Source organism: Anarrhichthys ocellatus, unplaced genomic scaffold (genome assembly GCF_004355925.1).
Source record: "Anarrhichthys ocellatus isolate YVR2014 unplaced genomic scaffold, GSC_Weel_1.0 scaffold7, whole genome shotgun sequence".
Taxonomy (NCBI): domain Eukaryota; kingdom Metazoa; phylum Chordata; class Actinopteri; order Perciformes; family Anarhichadidae; genus Anarrhichthys; species Anarrhichthys ocellatus.
The window spans coordinates 7,465,092-7,489,175 of NW_022280037.1; the positions used below are offsets into that span (position 1 = coordinate 7,465,092).

A 24,084-nucleotide genomic window follows, 5' to 3' on the forward strand; every position below is an offset into this window, starting at 1 on the left:
ATATATATATATATATATATATATATATATATATATATATATATATATATATGGTATTACACTATTACTATCCTGGCTGTACCTTTTAACTCACACACTCAGCAAATGTACACGTCACGATAACCTTCAATTTCAATGCCACAGCATGCCATGATAACGGTACTCTGTTACAATCCCAGACCTCAATTTCCAAGTTGTAGACTTATCCAATTGTTTGTTTACATAAGAATGTCACCAACATTTTGGGCAACATGAGGCCAGAGTAAACAGCAAGGTTTTCCCAGCCATTATAAGACGGGGGCATTGTGCAGACTTTTTTCTTTTTGACAGAGCCGTAGTTTCCATTTTATTTATGGTTTGGTTGTGTGGTTTTATTTTATTTATGTTTAATTTTTTTTAGAATATTACATTTTTTTATTCCAGTGTCTGAATATTTTAAAGTATTAAATGATCACAAAAGGCTGTACTTATATTATTATGCATTTACATTATCATTATACTAGTCGCATAAAATAGTCTTAAAATGACAATATTGTTTCTGAAATAATATATTATCCACCAAAGTAGTTCATGTGACAGGCCTATCTAGATGGATCGTAGGCTGAGGACTGCCATACCCTACTCTTCATGCACTGGCATGCCCCATACACATTCATTCACAAAATTATGAATAAGATCTTAAATCTTAGCACCGTGATGCAGGAGAGGTGAGGTTGGAGGTTGAGAGGAGGGCTGACGGGATAAGAAGCAAAGACTATGAATATTACAGAATTGAGAACTCTCGGACCTTTCAGTAGTTTTTCAATTGACTGTGTGTGTGTGATAAAGTGTGTGTGACATAGAGAGAGAGAGAGAGAAAGAGTGCGAGCATGCTTCCTGGCAGTTGCATCAAAATGGAGAGAGACCAAACATGACATCAAACGTTGCAATTAGCTGACCCCTTTCTCCTAGAGTCACAGTTTACACAGCCCTGCCTTTAAAACCCTGATTAAAATATGTTTGCTTTCTCATTCAAAATGACATTTGACAAGGTTGGTAATATTTCAACTAACTGCAAAAACATTCTTGTGGCCGTAATCCTTTTTTTCCCATTACTTTTCAGGGGCGCAGGTAACCTGGGAGAGAGTTTCCCATGAACTCAGCACTACAATATGAAAACAAAACGGCTGGGGGAGAAAAAAAAAAGAAGGAGTAGTTCAAAGTTTTTCCCGAAGCGTGTTTTGTTTCAAACGGGCTGCTGGAGCTAAATGTTTTGCGATCATTATTCAGAGAATTTATCCCCTTTCTAATTCAAACCACAACGAATACTTTAAGCAGAGCCAGTAGTCTTTTCTTTAACCGCGAGCTCCGTCCTTAGCAAGGACTCAGGGGGGCTGAGGACTGTCAGCAGCTCCGCGGATAGAGTTCCTCAAACTGTTAAACCCCCATATCACCAAATTAGGAGATGTGTAGTCTGCAGTCCAATGACCTCTCCAATGGGAAAGTGGTATAAAAAGTAATGTAAGATGTAGTTTAATGGTGCACAACAGTATATATATGATTTTTTTTACAGTTAAAAACTTTTTAAAATTGACATTGAGACCAAGTTTTAGAAAAAAAAGGCTTCAAAGAGTCAGAAAACTTAAATAAACAAGATGTAAATTGTGTCTGTGGCAGTCTTTGTCAGAGTGCAATCCTGACAAAACAAGCTAAAGATAAGCCACGAATAAGGGGAAGGGATCAGAACTGGTCAGGCCAAAACTCTGTCTAAAGTTAATAGTTTTCACATCCATTCCAGTCGCAGGAGAAGAGAATGTGAAGTGTCGGGCCGGACAGTGAGCCAGCCCAGGCTTAACTGCAGCTGTGCGCAAATTGAAGTGGCACTTTCTATCAGAGGCCTTTCGCCAGACAGCTCTATTCTGCCCTTTCACTTGTAACCTCCATGACACACAGACACCCATTACAAAAAAATAAGAGTGGTCATTTAAAACACACAGCCGTCATTGAAGAGACAGATTCCGGGTTTAACATGGGGGGGGGAAGATTCATGGCGCGAACGTGCCAGCTGATGGAGATATCACTCAAAATGAGAAATAGATTTCTCCGACATCTCCGCGGCGGCCGTTCAAAGGGGGGGGGCGTCTCAAAGCCCCAAACTCTGCGCAGAGTTTATATTTCACTTGATCAGAAATGTATGCCTCTCTTATCTCGCATCAGTCCAAAAGGAAAAGGATTGGGTATCGCCCGTTTCAACTTTCCCGCCTATGATGAAACGTTACATCGACAGCGGACGGAGTTGGAATTTGGATAATATCGTTACCCTGTTAACTCTTTAAACCCTTGTTGGAAAGATTTGGTTAATGGTGCTCATTTAAAATGCATAATAGAGAAAAAGAAAACATTAGCATCATTAACACGAGAGTAGAAAGAATACATCAGCAGTCATATTGAGTGCACCTTTTTTTCTAAGAAGTTTTAATAGGGTTCAATGGCCAAATGCGTTTGTTTCCTAATCATTTATAGACCTGACAGAGCTCGGGGAGAGTAATCTGTTGACCTGATAGATCGTGTACATTAACCCTCAGAATTGATGAGCAAAATCAGAAGGTCAACAGTTGGACACAGGCTGCTCATGTGTCTTTGATTACACACTCCCCACTAAGGAATAGGCAGGCAGAGATGTTTAAGCTATCAGGCAATCAGACCGCCGCGAGACGTGAAACTCAAACCAGAGACGGGAAAGGGCTGCCCGGGAACAGAGATGGGGGAAGAGGGTCCTGACGAAGCTCTTTAACAAATGCCAGGCGGGTGAGGAAAGACTCAGATGTGCTTGTATCTCTTTCAGTGTTTCTGGCAACAATGCATTGAAGTGAATTAATACTGAAATACAATGCAAAAGTTAACAAAAACAAATACCTCTTCATCTGGTATTTAAATTCGGTTGCTTACGATAGATCAATCAAAAGTGATTCCCATGAGGTACAATCAGATATAGGCCTTACATAGTGAAACAAACAACTCAGACGTTCAACGATATTTTGGGAGATGGATGAGGTCAGATGACTTAACTAAATGTAGAATGATGGGTGCAAATTCAGAACAGCGTAGCAGCTTTTGACCTCATCTAGTGTGCAATGGATGCAGAAGCTGATTGGTGTTTTGCTGGCTTTTATAGATTGAAAAACATTATTTTCTGTTATTCTCTTAAAACATGTTATTTACTGCATGCTCCAAGAATACTTTAGGTGAAATGAGAAGAGCCCCCCCCCAAAAAAAACAAGGTTATGTGAGGGACAGTGGGCCTATAAAAAGCCCAGTGTCTAGATTATCTATAAGGAACCACTTATCACAAGCGACCAGCTCCACACAGTGACTGATGGGCCTCCATGGACCACGAGTACCAGCACATTATCTGGTACACACAGAGCTGCTCTTTAAACACAAAGGCAGAAATATGAAGCACCGTTTCCTTGGCTGTCATTAGGTAAAATATATTTATTTTTGGTCTAAAATAGAAAGCGTGTTTACTGTTTTTGTGCTCAGAAATACACCAGACAACGCTGACCGCCATATAAATTACGGCAAAGATAAAGTGGCTAAACTAAACCATTAATTCGTAGCATATACAGCAGCGCTGATTAAAACCCAAGTAGCTCTTGAAGGGTTACATTTAAATCTTGAAGTATACTATTACTATAATCAGCAAAAGCAACCTACACCATACATGTAGCAACACAGTGAGACAAGTGAACTGAACAAAAAAATAGATCAGAAAAAAAAAAAAAAAAAAGGAAATCTTAATCCCCCAAAAAGCTGTTAAACACTTGCCATGTCATGAAATCGCACATCCAGAACTAAAATATGCATTCCTCTCCTGTATGAACCATGGAAAAATAAAAGCTCTCTTTCTCTACACCAAATGCCATTCCTTAAAACTAAATGTCAGGACCATATTGCTTGATAAGAACAAAAGAACAGATTGTTTCTATTCAATTGGGATTCTTTTTTTTTTCTTTTTACCAGTAAAGAATATGCTCTTTTTTTTTTTTTCTTGGCCACATTCATGTCCTGCGACAGGCCACGGGACTCATGGTCCAATGCTCTCCTTGGGCCTCAGGAGGACACTGGAGGAATCATCTGATCCTTCATCCTTCATCCAGCTCTACTGAGAGGTTAAGACACAATTAAGCCCCTTTTAGTTGGGCAGTGTTAAGATGCTTTGGAAGCAGCTGTGGAGGTGCATGAAATGAAATACTTAAAAAGGCTTCATGAACAAAAGGTCCTCGAAAGCATTAAATATTTGTGTTTTAGCTTTATGACTACTGAGCTTAAATGTGGGTGTGTATGTGGATAGAATGTGGTAATAAAAAAAAAAAAAATCCTCTTAAATTACTTTTAGCCTTTGTGACAGCAACATATTCAGCAGAATACAAGAGCACGACCTTTGTATGATAACACCCGACCCTAAAATGATCGTCCCATTTCCCCTTTTATCTCTATGTAACTTTCTACAGATGCGAAGATATCCAGCAGCAATACGTGTGCGCACAGGCCTGTGTGTGATGCACAGCAAGAACCGTGTATTAGTGTACAAAATCGATTTGTCTGGGTTATCTCCGTGTCAAGGAAATATCGCTGCAAGTTTTGCGTCACATTGCCTGTGATGTGGACCTGAATGCTCGTGAAATTCTCCTGTTAGATTGAGTTTTAGAAAAAAAGCCATTCTAATCCTTGTCCACCACTTTCTAAGCTTTTTGACAAATGCTGGTGACTTCCTCCTGGAATGAAACCCAGAAGGTCACTTCTAAAGGAAAAAGAAGAAGAGGGGAAAAAAGGCTGCAAAAATGACAGAAGGAGAGAAAACATGCGTGTCTGTAAGTCTGATGACATACATTGTGAAAGCTGACAAAAAATGCACGTTAATCTTTAAAAAAGTTCCATGGCAAAACAGGAATTCATGGAGTAGACATGCCTGAACCTCATTTCACTCCAGGCTTTCTTCTCCGTCTCGCAGTGTCACAGGCAAGCAGAAAGACAGGAGGAGGGATATATATCGCTGGGGTGCCGCTTTCTGTCCCGCTCCTCGTTTATACACACAGCGGCCGTGTCAAAGCGGCTCTCACACTCAATGGTAAATGACAAATTTGGATAATGCTCACATACAACCCTACAAAAATAAATAGGAGCCATGGAGGCTTAAACCAGAGCTAAAACCTGAGGCTGCTCGAGACCTGAGAGTGCGGATTACACCCCAGACGCCTTAAACAATGCACCCAAATGTGCATCCTTAAAAGCATGAAATCCTTGAAGCATCAGAGCCGACTTGTCATTTGCCATTAATATTCCAAGTTGCATGTGCTTTGGGGGCCAGCGTTGCACTTCTGTGTGCCGATGTGGCCTAAAACAAACACTCGCAAAGCCCTAAAGGAACCACCATTGTGGATAGCTATTTTTCTAGCCGTGGAATATTCTACGATAGGATGTCATAACAAAGGAAACAATAAAAGAGGCCACGTTCCTGCACTGCATGGGGTATCCATAACTATAAATAGGAGGAAGGCAATGTCAGAGGCGCTTGCGATTTACCAGGAAAAAATATTTTTGTACTTTCAAAAAATAAGGAAAATGAAGCTCTTAACTAGAATTGTCCATGCATATTAAGTAAATACAAAGTCCACAGCCTTAAAACCCTGCAACCCCTGAGAAGCCACCTCATCAACATCACAAAATAAAGTGTTATTTAAGAAACTAAACACATTGCTGGTTGGTGCAGTAATGCAGTTATTCACATATTAGGATGTGATTTAAGTGAATATTATTTATTCTTTAAAGGCCACTATTGCAATGGATATTATTATTTCCTCCTTTCTTTGTTGTGCACATCTCTGACAGGAAGGGTGAGTATAGTATGGCAGGGTACAGGTCTTGGAGGTGTCACATTGTCACCCCAGAAGCGCCAGTACCTGTCCTCGGGGATGGCCCTGTAATGTCCAGCCGCATTGGATCAGCAGCAGCCACGGCCTGTGGGCGCCCTCTCTCAGGTGACATCCCCTATCTGCTCTGGCCCTATGATGGCCCTGCCTCTGCTGCTGCTGCTGCTGCTATTATTGAATTATATGCACAAAGCGAGCATTTCTAAATATGAGAAACTGTATTTATTCATATTTAACAAGTCATACGTGCACATCTAAGGATCTAGCGAAGTAAAACCTTTTTTTCCCAACATAAAGGAAAAATCAGCTGAATTCAATATTGGTTTTCTGCAACACACTAAACCATTAATTAAGCATTCCTGTCGTTACTGCTTTGGAAAGTTCAACAAAAAATGATGGACATTTCCATTAAAAAAAAAAAAAAAGACGGCAGTGTACAATATCTTGAATCAAAAAATTAATTTGATGTCTCAAATGGATTGACGGTTCTGGGAGTATAACAGAAATACCATGACATTTCGGATGTAAAATCTACAGCATACAGTTCCAGATATAATTGGAAAAAAGTTCATAAAGAACTCAAGATGTCTAATTGCAGCTGTGTCAACTAATATAAAACCTCACATAAATCAGATTCTTGTCTATTCATTAGCCAATGTGTCAGCAAGCAGATTAGTGATGTTGTAGGAACAGTCTGGGGAGAGTCTTCAGAATTATGACTTCCCCATTAATTGTAGTTTTGCTTCCATTATGTGCATAACAAATAAAAAGTGTTGCAACAAAGGACATGGCACAAATCTCATTTGCGCAAAACACATTTGAATGGAGATCGATATGCACTTTTGGAGCATGACAATTTTCTGCTTGTAATTACGGGAGGACATGAATTATCTCCACTATAACACGGGATGACTTTCAGAATGACTAAAACAAAAGAGCCAGATGGAACATAATGCATGTGCCTGCATTCAAGTCTCAACAAATTTTCAAGTGGTCAAGCCAGATGATGTATAATGGCACCCCCGAAAGTCTTAACCCCCATTTCATATGAGGGAGAAATGAGGCATACTGTCCCATTATATTGCTATAAATCATTTTTTGTGGACGGCTGACAGCTTTTTATCAGATCTAACCTTTTCAAGCCTCCATTAAGAGTGCTAACATTTTCAACTCTGACACATTTGCAGTTTACGAATCTCACAGCTGATGTACTTTGGGAGGGGGGCACGCTCGCGTCCATGCTCATTTCCACACAGGCTGTCCATTGTGTTGGCGTTGGTGGAACGGGGGAGGGCAAATAGTAAAAGGGCTCTGAATCTATTTATTTAACTCTACATTCACTCTTTTAATCTGCTATACTCCACCGCAGAGAAGTGTTGTTGCTGAAAAGCTATTTTGTGGTAATTCTGATTTACTCTATCGATTCTTTAATGGTTCACAACTGCGGCATGGAGGGCAATTAAGGGCCACAAAGATCCCTCATAATCTGAAAAATGAGTGGACTCTGTCAGAGAAGAGATGCTGCGAGACTATGAAACAAGCAAAGACTAGACAAATAACATAAAAACAAGTATTATATAAATGTAAGAGAAACCCTTGTAGCCATCTTTGTGACTGTGCTGTGATGTGGAAGGCTGTAGTGTTAATGTTTTGACTGATATTTTCTTTTAGTAGCCGCGATACATGCTTTCCTGACAACGAGGACCAATCATTGATCTATAAATCCATCTATTTATCCATCCATCAAGCATCAAAACGTCTCTGCTGTCTGTGGTCTTCCATTCCAGATACACACCTTTTACAAAGGACTAGAGTCTGACAACTACATATTAAGTAACTAAACCTCATAGGGACTACAGTAGCACGGTCAAAATAAGAAAAAAGACAAAACTAACAATCAAAAAAGCGCAGGAAGTCAGTAAATAATTGCCATTATCTAAATGTATTTGGCATTAAGGATTTGGTGAGCTAAACTAATCAGACATATACAAGGGCAGATCTTCAGTTGCTGCTCAGAGAGTCATTGTAGGAACTTTGCCAACCGTAATTGATTTAAGTACACCATAATCAAGGAGGGACAGTTAAGGTGGCACCACAGAAGGGTCCATATTTCATTACATGCTGTGTTTAACCTTACCCACTTCTCCTAAAACACACAAGAGGCTCATTATGTGTTTAATATTCACCATCAGGTGAATAATTTTTATGCAACTCTTGATAGTTGGGGCGAGATGGATAACTCAATTATGTGAACATCCGTCAGAGCAGAGGGCTCGCTGGTTCTGGAACGCCACCAGCTAAGATTGATGGCTTGAAGACACCAATAGCTGCTGCTACGCCATCTCATCCAGGCACTGGGCCTGAACACGCCGTTTGATTCTGCAAGAAGACCGTTTTTCTCTCCATCTTTTTTTCTCTTTTTTCCTTGGGAGCATTGTAGGTGAAGCGTCATTACCCCTCACTCCACTGAAGAGGGGTTCATTATGGGGTTAGTGTGTTGGCAAGACTATTGTTTGGATGATAAATGCAGTTGGTGAGGGCTTTGGAGGAAAAATTAGTTACGTTTTTTTTCTTCTTTTCGTCTACAAAATCTACGTCCCCATAGCTCACTCCACGTTGCCGGAGGGCAAACAAAGAACAATTAACACGAGCAATGAGTGAAGCGGCTCAGTTAAAGCAAAGAGGGAATTCATGAAAAATAAGCAAATCACTGGAAATGTCAATCAGGAGCAATGAAGTCATTACAAACACTGCTGTGCGAGTCCAAGGGCAGTCAAAAAGAAAAGCGAAAGGTTTAGAGTCAAACGTTGAAATCGGAGTTTGAGGAATGGACAAACACCCTCCACATCAGCCCATCAGGGCCCGTCTCATAAACTAAAAGCAACTAATGAGAAGTGAAAGAAGGATGATGTCACCCCATCACTCTCTTGTACCCTATTTCTCTATTGGTTTATTTTCTTGTGACTACAAAGAGCTGACCCCAAATTCTCTGCTAACACACATAAACATGCACATGTGTGCGCGCACACACACACACACACGATAATACGTAAGGTCTAACAATAAGAGAAAGATGAGGCACATTTTCAAATGTCAGCAGTAAATGTCAATTAAAAATTACAAGGGTGCTGGAAAAGGTAGGGTCTGAAGGGACTGACATTTTTTCTTTTTTGACACAACAATGTTTATCTGACCGGGCTGCTGGCTGACATGACGGGATCTACTTTGTCAGTTTCTTAATACACTCGGACAGGGCCGCCCCAGTGAATATCAATGAAAGACACCCGTAGGCAAATATGTAAGGCTCAGACTAACACTAGCCATCCAATCAGCCTGTTGGTATTCTGATATTTTGATCTACTGTAATGTAATGCCACGAGTACCAAGGGAGGAAGACCAAAGACAGATTAATGCCACTTTCTTCAATCCAAACCAAGAAAGAACATCGACTTACACGGTAAAATATGTATGATCTTAATGTCACCCTAATCAAATGAGCCCTCCTTCTTTATTGCATTACTTTAAGTTTCACTGACTGAGACATCATTTAGTACTTTCTCATTAAACAATGGTCTGGGAATGATCTGAAGCTTAAGCAAAGCTTTGTATTGTTACCAACTTTCTTAGTGATATTTAATGAGGCCTAACAAAGATAGTAACCGTCAACAATCTAGATTGGTCCTTTTTAAATTCACACCTCAGTGGCTTTTAGTTCCTGACGTCAACAATAGTAATGGAAGCCTGGAAGCAGGCCATTTCCAAAATAAAATAAAATAAAACACATCATTGATTTTGACCTTGACCTCATCTCCTGCATTTTAACTGCTCAATGCTATTGGATGAGTCATCTTCCCTTAAAATCAAATGATTGCTCTGCTGGCAGCTTGTGAGTGAAATCAGTTGAGCAGTCATATATAGGTGGGCATAACATTTTACCGAACGTTGACCCATTATTTCCCTTTCATTTACCTTTCAGTCTACAAACTGTTATTGCTTAAAATACAGATTAATTTCAAATGGTTTGTAGTATATATATGGGAGGAATCTGGAAGAAATCCTGACCTGGTACTGCACATGCACCAATAAAACAAAAAAAGAGAGACAGAGAAAAAATCTGGCTGTGCCTGCGGTCTGGAACCTCCTGGCACTCCAGCACCATGTCACAACATGTCAACTGGCTGTCACGGCTGAGGGGGGCCGGGGCCGCAGTGAGGCGAGTGGCGGCAGTGTGAGCGACTTTTCAACTTGGTGACTGGAACCCAGCACCAAGGGAGGCAGGGAGGTGAAGACCATGTGTGATTGACCCCTAATCTTCCTTCTGTGTGTGCCTATTCATAGCCCTTTTTTTTTTTGCTGGCATTTAATAGAGAAATAGTTAATTTATTCAATGGACACTATTGGACGTGTTCAGCCTTTTAAACTAGCACACGAATGACTAAATAAAAAGAGGCATAACCTTTCAACCAGCTTGTTAGTCTTGTGTTTTACAGTGATGAGAATGAAATTTAATTAAAGTTCCTGTTCTCTGTGGGTAGACTGTGAAAAGATTATATAGATCCAAATTATCTTCTCTCAATAGAAAATTAAATACAAATTATTAATTTCTAGCATTGAAACTAGCGGTGGAAGAAAATATTGAACATATCGAGTATAGCCAAATAATGCTTTTTGATACCTTATCGACGATCAAAAACACTATTGATTTTTAATGAAGAGTTTATGTGCAAAGGTTAACTCAGTCAATACTTTCTTTAATTTGCAAAGATGTGTTATATATGATGTTACAGGGACTGTAAAAAATGCAAATGCAAAACCTCTTTTACTCAAATTTTACACATATGTGCTCTTTATACTATGATCGTTTTACTAAAATTTGGTTTAAAAAATTGCAATATGTCGCCTTGCTCACAGAGCTGCAATACAACACAATATATTGAGTCATAACCCTGTATCATGATATGCATTGAATCACCAGATTCTTGCCAATACACGGCCCCGATTGAGACGGACACATTCACACACCTCCGTTCCCCCACAGAGGGTCCGACCACAAGGGTCCGTTCCTGTCCGAAGTTTCTCATGACAACAGATGCAATAGATTAATCACACGTTTACCAGCTTCCCTTCCAAAACAATGTGTGTACTCTGGAACACAATCAGGCTCACAGGCAGACCCTTCAGACTGTAAAAAGGCTCCAATGACAGGAGTGGATGTGGAAGTAGTGTGATGTGCAGATGTTGCATGTGGAAGTTCAAGTGTGGGGTTAGTGTGGTCTGTGCCAGGGAGGAAGCGGTTAACGTTGTTTGTCAGAGATATGAGCTGCCTTTGTGATACTGAGAAAAGCCGATTGTGGTTTGTGGTCAAAAAGGAGAAGTTATAAACAATACGCCAAGTGGGGAAAATAGTAAAACATGGTTAATTTAGATAAGCATATGAAAACAGAATACAAAGTGGTGAGAATAGGAAGAGACGACTCACCTGTTCCAGTAGCTCCAGAACTGTTCATTGAGATAGGTGCGATGACTGTGGTCGTCTCCGAATGAGGCCTTGCTCTCAATCCAGTGCACGATGTGTCCCTCCACAGCTTTCCAGAAACAGAAACACAGAGCGACCCTCAGAAAATCAGTGAAAAGAAAGCCACACAAGCAAAATCCAGAAGGGACATGTGACATTTCCTTTGATTTATTCACCAAAATCTAAGAAAATCTGGCATTAACATGATAATGTTTTGACAACTGCATAATTTCTCTTGAAACAAGGTGGCCAAAGTAAACAAGCAGTTATTTCAGATATAATTACATTATATATGTAAATACTAACCAATGGGAACCTCCAGGATGATATCAGGTGTTTTGTCGTAGCCCATAACTCTCAGCTGGTTTTCATCTACAGGAGAGAAAGTGCAGAATTGTAACATCTAACTCGTACTTTGCAATATGTTGTACTCTTCATTAAACAAGTTCTGTTGCATCAATCACAGGCAGGTAACCTAACAACCTTCACCAAGGTGCTGGTAACAAAAAAAAATTGTAAGTGTTAGCAAAGCAAGCACAGTAAAACCATTAACTACATCTGCCACGTATTCGCTGTCGATGCACAAAGACCCGTAAAGCCCGGTTACAGAGCTGCTTTCCAGTTTGGCAGAGCTTTGTAAAATATACAGCGAGGGGACAAGTTTGGCATTATAGCCTCTGTAAGTCTGACCCCTGCCTTCACAGGCCGCAGCCATTGTCCTTGACTTCTGGTGCGCTTCGGCCATTATCCCCACAACACCTGATTTCTCCATTAAATCTCAGGCTGACCAGGTCATTCAGTTCCAAGGGCCTGCCTCTTTGTCTCCAGCCAAGCTCAACTAATGGGGCATGGAAGGGAATTGAGGAGAGATCGAGGGTGGCGGTGTCAGTGGTGAGGAGGTAGCGTCAGCCAAGGGGGGAGAAAGAGAGCTGAGTGAGGTCAGAGAGGCTGCCAGAGGCCTGTGGTACAGAGGGGCATCCAGGCTGTGGTAATGTGGGTGTTAATGTGTATGTGGTGGGATGGGAGCCTCTATTCATACCTACTGGGCTGTTGACATTGTCAGGTGGCTCTGATCGCCTTTTTACATCACCTTTGATTAAAATTAATGGGCCATCCCTGCTGTTGGGTAGCTTATTTCCAATCCATTTATCAGATGGGGTGAGGCCGCCTGAGTGGCCCTTGTGCTACCCGAACTCTGACAGTTTTAGAACAGCCCTTTGTACAGCTCTGAAGAAAGGTCAGCACTCCAGGTTCAAATATATGATATGGTCTTAATGACAGTGGGAATGACTTTTGTCCTTCATCACTCATCTGACCTAAGGGAGGGGGGTGGGACGGGGGCTAAAAATTCAGTTTCACAATTTCACACCTGGACACTCTACCTTGATTTAATATCGTTGGAACAAGATAATGGTGTTAGCAAAGTAGAAGATATTAAGACAACAAAAGTATAATTTGGTTAAAATATTAGAAACTACAACCAAAAACCAAAAACAACTCCTATATATTAATAAAGCCCCCGAAAAACTTATTGGAAAAAAAATGGTCCTCTTAATGGTACCAAGATAATATGGAAAAGAACCTGGCCTTTTAAAATCCATTTAGAAAAAATTGGCTCCGAACTCTGAAAAACTGAACAGCAACCTGACAAAACATTAAAGTTACCTTTGAAGCTTTTAGTCTATAAATATTCATTGTATGCCGGTGCATCAGCATCCAAGGATATTTGATAGTGGCTTCTGGTTGTTAGCAAATCAATAAGAGATAACATCCACTGCATCAGTCGTGTTCAGGCCGTCCTTTACTAAACTTACAAAAAGTCCACACACTGCCATGACCAGATTGACTTTAGAAACATAATGAGAAGGTCAAGAGACGCCTTACCGAGGAAGGAAAGGTTCCTCTCCTTCAGTTTGTCACAGAGCAGCACCTCGTGCTCTTGGCCAATAGCGCTGAGAAAAGAGAGTCAAGGATTCCAACATGTAGCAGTAGCGGTACTTTATAGGTACAATGTAGTTTGCAGTGGTAACGGGATCAGTGCAGAGACGTGAGGTGATGTAAGCTCAACTGTGCATGTGTATGTTTGACATCAGCTAAAGTTAAGAATCTGTTTTTTTCTCCACTCTTGGCTTCCTATGGAAAGTGAAAGTCAATCCTCTTTCTGCTGATGTACAGAGAGCCCAATCAAAGATTTTAGTTCAACCTTAATCTGCTTTCACAAAGAAAATCTCCAAAAGTGCATTACCTTAATGAGGAAGAAACAAATGCCAATTTGGCAAAATACATAGAGTGCTTGCATGCTTTTAGAATAACTGCCATTTTGCATCAGAATACATGCTGCTTGATGCCACAGAAAGGTATTCTGCATTTACCAAGGCCGTATCTCAAAACTGGCTTTTTCCGAGAGAGAGAGAGAGAGAGAGAGAGAGAGAGAGCGAGAGCGAGAGAGAGAGAGAGAGAGAAAAGCTCTTAGGCCAATATGCTGCCCTCAACAAACACCAATCTCTCAGAATGGATTTAATTAATACATACATACCATGATTGACTCAACTGCATCCCTCTCATGTGAGGATGGAGCTCTTTCAAACCACATAATAGGGCGGTTATAATGAACTCTCTGTGGCAGAGTAACTGACTCTAAGTTGACACTGACGAGAGGACACCCAAAGAAAGGTAAAAAAGGGGGGGGGGGGGGGAAGGAGGGTAGGGCGGGACAGGGTTGACTGGCTATGAACAGAACCCAGCCCCACCACACACAAGAAAGCCTGGACAGACACAATAATATACAGACGTACCCATGTACACTCATTCAAATAAGTCTCCTCCCCCAGGAAACAGTTGGTTTGCTACCCAGCTGCTTGCCCCTAAATAGCTTGGACTCCAATTCTGCCCCTATAGTTAAGGCCAAGCCCCTGTTAGATAAGGAGGGGTATTTATAGTTGGGCAAAGAAAGGGAAGGAACTATAGAGTGCAAAAAACTAAACAAAACTCAAAATTAATAGTTCAAATTAGACTGTGTGCCCAGAACTCTCCATGGTGCTGAACAGCATAAGAATGATCAGAACTAAATTTAATTAAAAAGGACTTAAAAAAAAAATCAGCATGTAACATGCTTTTTTAAATTTTTATTAAAGTAAAATAACAAATCATCTGGGTTAACTAAAATACCAAATAAAAGAAAACATTAAGGCTTATGAATGATCTTCTTTTTGTTCTTGTATTATAGAACATTGGGTCTGATCCACTGTGTGCACATAGAGATGCATTCAGATCAGCCAATCATCTCCTCCTTCTCTTCCCTCCATCGCCTTCCAGCCGCTGTACCGGTGATTGTGGGCAGGATGAAACACTTCCTCTGTGAAGCAGAACTTTTATGTCAGGTGAAGCCAGACACATCTCATCCCCTTCAATAGCTCCTCGTCAATTTCAGGCTTAAAATTTTATGGGATAGGATACTGTTTGATGCAGTCTACCAGCGGTCCATAACAGCAGTCATTTATTGTGCACTGAAAAGAGGGGGAAGAAATATTATGGCGTGCGAAAAAGAGTGGGTGGGTGGAAGGGAGGTGAAGGAAGGAAGCCCATACAGTGCCGGGAAAGGAGAAAAACACAGGAGATGCTGGCAGATTGGCAGGCATGACCGCCGGCTCTCACGTGACCTCATCAGCAAACATGAGCGGCTGATGCCGTCTGTCAGCCAGGTGGTTCAATAACACCTAAAAAGTCACTGTACCTAAGCGAGGGGATTAGTTACATGGAAAAGGGCAGCAAACTTAATAAAATGTTATAAAAATTGATTTGAAGTAATTAAAAATCACTCCATGACACAAAACAATTTAAATGATTTCTTGTTTCAATTTAAACGTTAACACTTACCTGGTAGATGTTTTTGGCCAAAATTTGGTCTGGAATCAACGTCGGCTCCTTGAGCATGCCGCTGAGGACGGTTTTAGAGGCTGAGAACAACACGAAGGCAAGAGAGGGAGAGAAACAATTACAAAAATATATTAATATTTACACACAACTCACGTAGAACATTGTAGCTTGTGTAACAAATAAATGTAAAAAAAAAAAAATGATATTGTAATTGCTGCATTGAATTGAGAGCAAACGGTGATAATATACAGAGGAAAGACAGGCTTGACACGCTGTAATTCACCACGCCACTGTTAGTGCAGTATTTCCACACTAGTCCATTAGATGGCTGCTTGGTGTCTATACAGATTTTCTATAGATAAATGTTTCAGTCCAGAGCACAGGAGCCCCATGTAGTTTATCTATGCTATGAACGCTGACTATTCTGCATCTCTCATCCTCATTCTTGCTCTACTAACATTATAAATCAGAGAGGAAAGCCTGCCGGATTGATTCGCTGGTAGTGCAACAGCAAAAAAAAAAAAATCCTTAAATCATTTCTTAAAAAGATTTGGATTAAATGGATTGTATCATTGTGTGACGAAATGGTTGAGGCACGCCATTTTAGTGATACATGGTCCTGACAGACTTGCAGCATTGCAGACAATACAAGGAATGTTTCTATTCACATTTCAGGCATGAATGGTGCCTGTACCAACACTGCACAGAGATCTCCGAGCTCATCTAATAAACTGTGCACCGTATAGAACTGTTAAAAACAAGTCAGTTTATGTGGAGATTTATAGAAAATGGATAAAAACAGAGATTGAAAAACCCCTAAATGAAAAAGGAATTAATTGGAAAAGACTCGGGTGTACATTTACAAACACTGATTGGATCATTGAGTGTTTCTTCAATTCATTTCATTAATAGAAATGCATTTGGAAACCCTTAAGACCTTTCTTCTCAGTCGTCTTTCCCTTTGCATTTCTCTCATAGACATCACTCCCTGAGTGGACGAGCAGTGCCGTGATCCCTCATCTACCTTAAATGATGAAATAAAGAGGGAGGAGTGTTGAAGAAGAACAAAGCACATTCAGTGCTCCCTACTCTCTTTCTGTTTATTTTTCTTTGTCTCCCATCTTTCTCTGCCACCTCTCCTCCTTTTTTTTTTTTTTTTCCTGTTTCAGTCTCTCCCAGCCACGGTACTCCCCCCCCCCAGCCCACCCCACCCCATAACCTCACACTCCCTCTTAGAGCTGCAAGGCACAGCGCGGTGCTTTATTTCTTTGCTCATTTTTCTCAGAGATTGGTACCTTCACACGCAGATCCATACCAGGCTCCTGTGCAGTGCAGGCAGCGGAGAAGAAAGAGGGTTATATTTTCCCCTTGAGTTAGGACACCTCATGACAAATGATAATGGATAATCAATAAAGGAGGAAATATGAGGCAGCAAACTTTATGAAGCCAGGAGACATATTACTCCCCAACAACACTGGTTTCCCTTAACAAAGTCACTACTCGACTGTGCCTAATAATCTGAAGGAAAATCAAAGGAACTGCAACCACATCAGCAATATTGGCAACTTATTCCACTTTAATGGCATTTTGATTGATTTTTTCCCTCTTCCTAATGGTCCTTTTATAGATTTGACGCTGCTTCTGCAAAACAGTAGTGTGTAATAAACCTCCCCGAAGGCAAACGGCAGCCATTAAAGCTCTTGTCTTACTAGCGCTCATAATTGGGGGTTGACCACCACCACATTTTGGTCTCTCACATAACACACACAAACAAACACTTCCAGGCCCAGGCTTCTCTGCCCCTCTCTCTCTCCGTGTCTCTCCAGCGGTTTGACATTTTTGGTAGATGGCCATAATAAGTGATAGGATCCCTTCCTCCTGTTCTTTTTGAGCGATGGGGTTAAAAATAGCCATAAAGAGGTGACCTTGGCGCTGACATTGTGGAATTTCAGCCAAGCATTGACCTGATGAAAATGGAAGGCCAGGGTGCTAATAAATCAGGATGCTTTTAAAATGAGTTTACCCTAATGCTCATTCATCACAGGGCTGTAATGCCATTTGCAGGCCCGGGATTCGCTGCCGTGCACAAACACAGCAGTAAATAACAACAGGGCTCTTGCATCCCTCGCATCGCTGCAGCCTCCAACATCAGCATACATTTATTAAAGACGCCCCCGCCTTGCACGGCAGCACTCCTCTATGACACCCTGAGCTCCTATCTGCCACACACACACACACACACACACACACACACACACACACACACACACTCTTTAAATACACAGACTCAAGGCACACACAGACGCACACATAAAACATGTGCAGGAAAATAAAAAGCATAATCTGAAGAACACCAGACACAGAGAACAAAGCCCTGCAGCACGACTGCACCTTGTAAACATTCACCAAATTTACTGTAATTGTCCCATGTTGGTATAAATTCTGACTAAGGCACTATATCACACCGTCAACATCTGAACAGAGAAGAACAGCGAAAAGGAGAATAATAGATGTGAAACGCTACGCCTCCATTGGGATTTGCTAAAGAAAACAACCAGTGTAAACAAATCACAAGCCTGTTTTCATATGCAACTCCAAAACAAGATAAACTACATAAAGCAAGGTAACGGCAACATAAACTTGCCATTTTTACTTATTGCATACTTGTGTCATTTGTAACTACTCTTCCCTTCTCCACGAGGGTGTAAAAGTCATTATCTCAAACCACAAAAAAATGTTGAGGAACCTCATTAGACAGCAACATTTGTTGAGGGAGGACCGTAATAAACAATAATGGATGACGATTGTTATTGCCCCTGACACTGATGAGCAAGTTTGTTTATTAATTAAAAACCCCACTTTTTTTCCACGGGTGGGGTGGGGGGGGGCATATCCATTTCCTCTATATACCCCCCCCCCCCACACTCCCCATGCACAAGCCATTGAGCTGTGGAGGAGCACTCGTTCATCAAACTTCATGGAGCAAGGGGGAGACAGGTCCTGATAATGTGCGCCGCTAAAGCTGATTTTCCATGATGAATCTCGGAGCATATAAATTGGCTAATATCTGAAAACATTTACAGATACTCGAGGAATTGACTACTTGTGGGACATGATGGATGAGGCTCTGCGACGCTGGCGGACAGCTCTGCAAATCTCTGCGGCTGCCTAAAGCCCTCATTTGATTTTCCAATTTACTCCTTTTAAATTTATCCTCCCGTATTGAAAAAAAAAACAGAAGATGAGAAAGAGAGAGAGAGAGTGAGAGATGAGAAGAAGGGGAAAAATGTGTGCTTTTTTTTTTTTTTTAAATATCTGTGGTGGTGTGTAGGTGCTAGTTGATGATATGAGGTGGTATCTCCTGTGCAGGAGGAGCTCAGTCCCTGAAGAGGTTACTGGGGCAGAACTGATCTGCTTCCACCTGATTCTCCCTGATAGCGGTGAGATGAGACTCTACATTCCGGTGTGTGTGTGTGTGTGTGTGTGTGTGTGTGTGTGTGTGTGTAGCAGGAGTAATAGTAGATCTGGGGAGGCTCTGCTATGGAGAGAGGCTTCCTAGGTCAGGCCATTAGACTGTGGCAGAGGCTGACTGGAGCTTCTCTGCTGAAAAGGAGTAATTAGTATACTTGTCAAGTGAAGTGCCACGCTGCTGCTTACCTCCCTTGCACCCACCCCTTGCATACATACACACACACGCACAGAAACACTCATCCTGCCTTTGCCTCCTTACTCCCTCCCTTTTTGCTAATGAAGTGGCCCTTGCGCTCCTTATTTGAAAAAAGAAAGAGCTGCATATACACACCAGCTCCACCATAGCGGAGAGGTGAGAGAAGAGAGGAGCACTTGAAGACAAGAGAGGAGGAACCATTACAACCATAGTGGATACGAAAGTTGAGATTTTACTGGATAGAACATAATACAATATTCAGTTATCTACACGTCTGATCTGCAAAACACTGAAGCTATTATGAATTCTGTCAAGGAACCAAAGGATCATAGTAGACACTAACATTCTCACAGTGTTAACATCAAACACGGGACATTTATAACCTTGCGCACAAGGCTTCTGTAAAGGAATGTGACAATAAATCTTGAAGGCAGTCGAATCACATAGTTACAAAACATGGAGCAGCAATCTAATCTGGAGCTGGGCCTTGGGAAAATGGAAAAGGTCAAATAGCTAGCAAAATTGCCTCCTCAAAAAAAGTGTCTAAATCTAGAGGCACATCAACTCCTGTCAAAGGAGGAACAGAGAGAAAGATGAAGAGATGGCAGGAGGGGGAAAAGAAAGAGCAGGAGCTCCCCCAATGTGAGGCAATACGAGGTAGTATCTACAGACATGGCAATAAGGCCGTTTACAGTACAACTACCATTTACAGTGTTTATCGGCTGAGACACACATTGTGCACACGTTGGTTTAAATCCACTTGATGATATCGGTCCATGTCAAACAGCTTTCTTGTCAGCGTAAACATTTTCAAATGTTTTAAAATATAATTTTTGTTGCATTACAATTAATTTTGGTTACGGCATTATTTCTATTACTTTGCAATCCAGTGATATCAGTATCGTTTTTTTTTCATATATCATTTTTAAACAAAATTAAACAAACAAAATCAGTTCAATTTAATTGAACTTTGTTATCATCACAAATACTTTAGCCCTGCGATAGTCTGGCAACCTGTCCAGGGTGCACCCTGCCTCAGCTCCAGCCCCCCCGCGACCCTGAACAGGATAAACGGTTAAAGATAATGGTTGGATGGATATATACTTTAGAAAAAAGAAGACAGCGGTATACAAAAAAATAAAAAAAAATGTATAATGAATCAATCTGAAAGCTTAAAAAACAATTTGATCATAATGATAGATTTAACAGTAATAATAAAAAAAAACGTTTTACTACCTTAGTTGTGTTTCTGTTTTATTATCAAATTCAATATGCTCATACAGTGCCTTACTTGTGCCTCATAAACTTAATTGACACCTAATGTCTAATGTTCGGGACATTAGTCCATAACCAAAAACCATGAGAGGAATTCTAGCATAAACATCGAAGCTCTCTGAACTGGCTCAGATTGCTGGATTTTTTCCCCCTAAAAATCATATCAAGTGCAGCTTTCAGTGACCTGAAAATAGTGGATATAAACGGTGTAAAAGTGCACACGTGACCTTTCCTCCCCTGCTGCCCAGTCCGTTTCATGAGACAAGGAACATTATGGATGTTGATATCATATTCAATACGTGATAAAACTGCTTTGAATGTATTGATTTATTTACAAGCGCCACCAGATAGTCTTTCATTCTGCTTGACTGATGCTCTCTCCAATACTTTTGCTGCAAGGAGATGGGGGAGGGGGCTTGTTGGTGGTGGTGTCATGTTGAGGTAAGGTGGTGGTGGTGTGTGTAGCTAGTGTGACGGGAGGGCAGGGGTGTGGGAGGTGGGTGGGTGGGTGGGGGGGGGGGGGGGGGGGGGGGGCAACAACAAGCAAGCAAAACAAAACAAGGAAAGGACAGAAAACAATTTAAAACTCTGTATTGATCCAGTACTACTGATTGTACATATATTCCACAGTCCCAAAGGCCCCATTCCTGTGTCTCTTAAATGCAAAGAGACAGAGAAGGGGAATAAAAAAAACGATGGTGCTAGGCAGAGGCAAGCCACTCACCCAGTTGTGGGTAATGTCCCTTATATAGAAGTCTATTGATCTTTGCAATGTGCCTGCCCGCCCTCCCTCTGGAGTCTGACAAAAACACACAAATACACACACACACATACAAGCACACTGGAGTGCAGTCTGGGGCTGGAGGGGGGCATGACGGATATACCTGACAATAGCACTGAACCAACCTGTTAGCTAATTGCCAGCCAAAGACAATTATCCTTGCATTGTTTAATAATGGAAACACATTACTGGAGTCTAATACACACACAGGGAGATTGGACGATTTGACCGCACAGTCCATGTGGACGGCAATTCATTTGCAAAAAGGCCAAGTAGTTCACGGAGAGAGTGCAGAGGAGCTCTGTCAAAACAAAAGTCACCCTCAAAGCAACCGGCTTCACAGCTGGCAACATTGGGAAGGAGCAGCATAATGACATCATCATTTGAAAATAGTAGGTAGGAGTCAAACTATATTACCTGAACGACACAGTAGAGATTAATCGATCTAAATGCTCGTGTTTTTTCACAGCGTGTAGGCGTAGCTAGGCTGATTTGGATCTATGATTATCCTGTAACAGTCATCTAGCGTCGTGGGATCACTTTCCACAAGAAGAAGAACCATGACCATGACATTACTCACTAGCCTGCAAACACTGAGATACCGCATGGTTACAACACTCTTTGTTTGAAATTAAACAACGATCATCCAGGAAGTTTCATCAGCTGCAAATCTATTCTGGGCAATAATATAGGATGTTTTCACTGTATGGAGATGGAGGGACGCAGTGTGCTATTATCTGAGACGGAGTGCTTCTCCTGGATGAATGCCCTGTTCTACAAGCTGCTCAGACTAGTATTTTGACAGGCAGTGGATAACGGTGGGTCCAAAGCAATCACATCTTTGACTTTGACGAATGGCTGTGCTGTGGCGAAGTTGAAAATAACACACATCCACTTTAATCTCTTTCTTGATTAAATTGGAATCACGTCTTTTTTGACATCATGCGATTCACTGTCAAAGCACTGACTACTGCACACACACACACACACACACACACACACCTATTGAAATGTTATGGAATCATGTATGCATGTGATATTGGGAGTTCCTGTGTTTTTGTATGAATGAACAAACGTCACATGTAAAAAGGTAAAACTGGCAGTTTTTGGGGCCAAAAATGATTACAGAAGATGACGTAAGAAACTACTAGAGAGGAAAATAGAAAAAGATATTAACCAGAATGTACATGGATTATTTTTACTCACACAATATCTGGAAATTGTCTTTGACATGTTTAACAAAAATATTTGCATCTGGAATTATTTTTTTTTCTTCACCCGCAGCATGTCCATCAGCGCTACCTAGAAATAGTTTGCTTTTTCTGCCACACTTTTCCTCAACTCAGTTTCTTTTGAAGGCCAAGGCCAGAGCAGGGACGGAGAAAGAGAAGCGGATGAGGGAAGAAGAGAAAGTAGAGGCTAGATGGATGCATTGGGGGATGAAGGAGGGTGAGGAAGGAAATCAGCAGTGTTATAAATAACACTGATGAGGTGAGCTAGAATTGATCCACACTGCAGTTGAGAGGTGGGTGGTCCTCCCAGTGCTTAATTGCCAGTCATGTGCCCTGGGATGCAGCTAGTACTAAATGTGGTCTGTCTCTCATTAGGCTCGGACAGGCTGAAAATACAGCAGCTAGAACTGGAATTGGGACTCAAACAGAAATGAGATTCAAAAGACAAAGTGCTACGATTAAGACTGATGGGGGGGAATGATAGAAAGGACAGAGTGGGAAATGGAAAAGTGTTACTCACGCATTCCACCCTCCAGGCCCTGAAGGAACCTGTCCAGGATGATACGAGCCATCAGTGCAGGAGACAGATCCACCTTTACATAGATTGAACAAAAAAAGAGAGAATTTGCCTTAATAAAAAAGCTGGCTATCTGGGGAGTTAATGCTACTTCAAAACATAAGTATAATGGAAATGTTATTCCTCTCTGGAGAATTACTCCATTTACAAACCTTCAGACTAAATCCCACATATCTAGTTGGAAGTGCAAACATATTTCAAAGAGCCGAAGAATTTACACGGCCAGTCTACCTTTGGCTGATGTCATATAGATAATAATGATCGTAATGGCTCTAAATGATATTATTGCGTTTCCAAACCTTGACCTAACTTTCGACAATCCCTGTGAAAATTGGTCATTGAAAGCGTTTGCTCTGCAATAACCTTTCCCACAGGAACAAGAGTTCGCCAATTACACAGCCAAGCTACCCAGGCTGAATTGCCTTCGCCTCTGTCAAACCGACGAGCGTAGTCTCTCACCTCGTATGAAAAAGCAGCACACACTATGCCCGAGCAAAAGACAATGGAGCGCTTTAATCATAGGATGATCAGCAAGGCAAAACTTCAGGAACCAACAGGACACACCGGAGGGACTGTGGGAATGCAGCCCTTAATAGGAAGGATAGAACCTATGACTGCAGCGCACTTTGAACACAAAGACACCTTGCGAGGTGTGCAATGTTGTTGTTTTTTGGAGTGCAGGGAGATGCCCTGACAGGTAAGGGAGCACTAATGACGGATACTGAAGGTGTTTTTCTGACTACCTTCTTAGAAGCACAATGCATACATTATAAATTACATTACCATGAAAGTGTGAAAAGAATGGTATGTAATGGAAAAACCAACAGCTATTATTTATTCTATTATTCAGTACAATTAACAGGCATCATCCATAAAAAGGTCCCAATTGTTCAAGGTGGTTTATGCAGAACTCTTTAAAAAGGTAAACCAAGCGTATAGAGCTAATGCATTTTCAAAAGCAGTGCATTTTGCCTGAAAATAATGAGAAACATAAAGTCATTCACTGCTAAATTTCACAGCCTCTTCAGTGTGGAAGGAATTAAAACATTGCTTGAACACAAGCGATTCCTAGCCGGCTCGTTATGAAACAAAACGTTCTTGCAGCTGAAGATCGTTTTTTTTTTTCTTCTCTTTTTAGCATAATTGGGGACCAAAAGTGAATTTGCCCTCAGCCTGTAGTGGGAATGGAGTGTTTCATCTTTTCTCTGATGCTTCCTGGTAACACTGGGAGCAGAGAGGCTTCTGTCTA

At 41.2% G+C, this 24,084-nt stretch overlaps 1 protein-coding gene across 6 annotated transcripts in view; it reads right to left on the reverse strand.

The window, feature by feature from the left end:
• The window catches only part of cdin1 (CDAN1 interacting nuclease 1), a 54,393-nt gene that overhangs the window by 16,715 nt on the left and 13,594 nt on the right, over positions 1-24,084 (reverse strand). For all 6 annotated transcript variants that reach the window (XM_031847059.1, XM_031847063.1, XM_031847062.1 and 3 more), the window contains 6 exons: positions 22,779-22,851; positions 15,304-15,383; positions 14,884-14,933; positions 13,312-13,379; positions 11,734-11,799; positions 11,392-11,497 (listed from right to left, as the gene is read on the reverse strand). In XM_031847059.1, the coding sequence (XP_031702919.1) occupies positions 11,392-11,497; positions 11,734-11,799; positions 13,312-13,379; positions 14,884-14,933; positions 15,304-15,383; positions 22,779-22,851 (443 nt within the window). The remainder of the gene's footprint in view (positions 1-11,391; positions 11,498-11,733; positions 11,800-13,311; positions 13,380-14,883; positions 14,934-15,303; positions 15,384-22,778; positions 22,852-24,084) is intronic.